The sequence below is a fragment of the Dipodomys ordii genome, unplaced genomic scaffold (genome assembly GCF_000151885.1).
Source record: "Dipodomys ordii isolate 6190 unplaced genomic scaffold, Dord_2.0 Scaffold1, whole genome shotgun sequence".
In the NCBI taxonomy this organism is placed as follows: domain Eukaryota; kingdom Metazoa; phylum Chordata; class Mammalia; order Rodentia; family Heteromyidae; genus Dipodomys; species Dipodomys ordii.
Window position 1 is genome coordinate 22,094,753 of NW_012267217.1, and position 3,584 is coordinate 22,098,336.

A 3,584-nucleotide genomic window follows, 5' to 3' on the forward strand; every position below is an offset into this window, starting at 1 on the left:
CAAGTCACATGAAGGACAGGAAGGGAGGAGAAAAACCAGATTACCCACCATGGGAAATCAATACTTTTTACTCTGGGATTTATGAACTGGGTCAAGGTCACAAAAATTGAAAAGGAAAGTCTATTGAATTATCAAGCAAGCTAAGTTGTGTAGAACAAAGAGGGTAAGTTTCCAATATAACCTTCAAACCATATAAGGTCTCCACATTTGTGTGAAGTTGATTTGTACAGAAATACAAGCCTTTCAGGAAATATATTGCCCCATTCTGTAAACAAGGGTCACCATTAATTATATTAGAGATACAAAAAAGTAAGATCTCATAGTGCTTACATGACTACATTTGAACTACATAGACTATAAAAAAGAATATTAAAGGAGATTTCTTGAAAACCCAAGGACTTTTCAATAAAAATAGAAATGATCCATTATTTCAAAGCAATTCAAACTTTATTTAGCAATCTGTTTATAAGAAATAGGAGAAATTTAGTAAGTGAATAGATACTAAAATCTTTTAAAAACTCAAAAGCTTCCCCAAACTTGATCTGAGAATTAGCAAGAATTAGTCACTTAGGAGACATGAGACAGCACCCATATCTCTAACCTAAAAGTACCGAGTGATTTTTCTCTTTTTCTGTCATACTAACATTGTTGTAATTATTCTTCTCATCAGAGGTCAAACCAATTAGAAAACCAACGTGTGCTTTTGCTAGTAGTAGATTAAATGTGAGTTTAGCAATCAGCTCTTACAGACATGCATTACTAGTGGCAGGGAAAGTTGGTCATCTCTAACTACTCAGGTGAGAGGGTGGGCAGTTGATGTTAAGGCAAAAACTGTGAAGTTGAACAAAATCAGAGTAAGGAAAAGCATTTCATGAGGTTTGTCAAGGTCAGAGTCCACGGCTAGATGGAAGTGAATCTTTCTCATATATCCTGGAAGTAAAAGAAAACATTAATTACCACAAGAAGCAAAATAAAATGCAATGCCTTTGCACTCCAAAAAAAATTCCTTCAAATAATACACAGTAGGCCAACATGGCCATTTTTAATGATTTAAAATATGAGTGAAATGGTTTAATTTTTGGCATACTGTAATTGATTCACAATAACCTCTCTGAACAATGGAATAGCTTACCAATAACATCTTATTGGCAGTGCTCTTACAGATAGGCTAACATAGGTCACAAATAATAGAATTCATGAATGTTGTTACACAACCCTCACAACAGCAGCAAGTAATGGATGAACACAAGGTGGAGCAGAGTATATGGAAATGTATTGAGTAGAGCTATGCTACATTATGCAGAAGAAAAGTGGCTTCAAAGGGGCTCTTGGGGAAGGGAGACAGACTAATAAGTTCCACCCCTATCATGTTGAAAAAGTCAAGAAATATCCTTGGAGTCTTCCACAAGATAGGGTCAAGCCATACATGGAATATAGACAATTGTTGTATTTTGTAACACTCTGAGAACCCGATCTCAGGTTTTATCACCAGTCATGGCAAATGCTTAACTGCCATTGAACACAGAGGATTTAGTTTCCAAAGCATCCGATGGCCAAATCACCATCTTCTTAGCCACATCCCATGTGGTAGGTATACATGTCCCATCAGCTTCCCTTCAACTATAGCTATTTTTGTTAAGGTACATTCTAAATTTGAGCAATTATTCAAGTAGTGGAGAAATGTTCAATCAACAATGAGCTTCCAAGTCGACCCAAATCTGTATTCCAATCATGTTTCACAGCTAATGAACTTGGATGATGTCTTCAACTCATAATGCCCCATTTTCCACATGACTCTGACTTGCATATTATTATGAATAAGTCAGTGCTATGTATAGTGTTTCATACAATGTAGAGATAGTATGTTTTGATTATTCTCTCTTTTCCATGTCAGCCCTATTCTAAATGCTATGGTAAAGCACATAAAAACACATTATGGGAAAAATAGACACATACAAGATGCCTTCTCTGCAAATTTACCTTTGTTCAATTATCTTAAATATGTATACTTGTATACAACCCATCGATCTATTTTAGCTACTAGATCTATTCCCAAGAAGCATGCATATCAGATTTCTAACAAACAGAATACTCAAAATCTGTCTTTTTTTCCTGCAGCTATTTAACATAGGAGGATCTTTTAAGTTTCCAAATTAGCGAATAGTGGATTATTTGGTGGACTTGCTAATTTAAAGATTTCTTTCTGATCTCTATCTATCACACACATATGTATGTGTAGAAGTACATATAGAATATGTGTGTGTAGATATGCATATACACTTAGGCTTCAATTAAACTAACAAAACTAATTAGTTTGTCTCTGTACACATTGTGATCTTCATAATCACATAATCCTGCACATTCTGAAACTTTGGTGCTAGTTTAACAGTACATGCACACAAAATATAATAAATGCATATTATAATATATTTTCAAGGTTTTATTCAGAGGAATAGGTAAGGACATTTCATTTTCAAAAAGTGCTTTTTGCTGTAAGGTTTTTAAAAAAACATTTTGAGTGAAAAATTAATTATTAGTTTCTTTGATGTGCTAGTTTCACTGAAAGGAACATATTACTAAAGAAAATGCTTACTATTTTTATAACTATATTTCACTTTTTAAATTCTTGGAAAAATGTTCATTTATTTTTGTTGTAGGTCTGGACAAGGGTGGATAAAAGGCCTTTGAGTCTAGGCAACCATGCTGAGAACAAAGGGCAGGCATCATTTTTTTTTTAATATTGCAATTGGCCAAAGCTAAAATCAAGACTCTCAGAAGCTGGTGTGGAATTTACAGTAATCACCATGGCTGACTGCCCATTACACAGCTGAACAGCATTTCCCTCCCCTGAAAAAAATAATATCTAGGGAGAAGGTCCCAATACATTTTTAAGAAAGTCTCACTGTTTTTATTCTACAACTTGGGAAGATGGTATTTTTTTCAAGAGAAAAGAAAAAACTCACCCAGCTGTTGGCACTATTCATATTGCAATAGCCTCCAGACTGCCCCAGGCCACCTGGTTGACTTGTGCCTTGGAGTCGGTCCAGAAAAGCATTATTTACCCTTTAAAACAATGAAGAATATCTGTGAGTGGAAAGCCTGCTGCAGGGCTAAGAGATTTTTGAGACCTTAATGTGCTGTGTGAACTGGTGGTGGGGATTGCTTCCTCCCTTTCTACTTAGAAGAAATCATTCTTCACATTCCCCATTCTTTGCATAGGCTGGTGCCAATTCTTGGGCACAATCCAAAGGGGACAGGGATTCTTAATTCTATAGTTTGTCCGTTTTCTACCAGTTCAGCAAAAGCCTTAGTCACCTAAGTAACTGCACCCCTCGGGGGTCATGGAACCCAGAGGCTGAGGGTGACAGAAGAGTCAGCAAAAACAAGAGGAGGATATAACCATCATCAACCTATATGCCCCAAATATTGGTGCACCCAGATATGTCAAAGAAATGCTCTCAAACTTACAGAAAAAAATAGATCCCAATACGATAATATTAGGAGACTTTAACACGCCACTCTCACCAAAGGACAGGTCTACCAACCAGAGGATTGGCAAAGAAGCTACAGAATTAAATGAGGCC

The 3,584-nt window shown here is 36.0% G+C and overlaps 1 protein-coding gene across 3 annotated transcripts in view; it reads right to left on the reverse strand.

Moving 5' to 3' along the window:
- Positions 1-425: 425 nt before the first annotated feature.
- The window catches only part of Epsti1 (epithelial stromal interaction 1 (breast)), a 92,879-nt gene continuing 89,720 nt past the window's right edge, over positions 426-3,584 (reverse strand). For 2 of the 3 annotated variants that reach the window (XM_013011322.1, XM_013011314.1), the window contains 2 exons: positions 2,964-3,063; positions 426-930 (listed from right to left, as the gene is read on the reverse strand). In XM_013011322.1, the coding sequence (XP_012866776.1) occupies positions 922-930; positions 2,964-3,063 (109 nt within the window). In that variant the 3' untranslated portion in view covers positions 426-921. The remainder of the gene's footprint in view (positions 931-2,963; positions 3,064-3,584) is intronic. The other variant, XM_013011331.1, reaches the window with a different exon arrangement.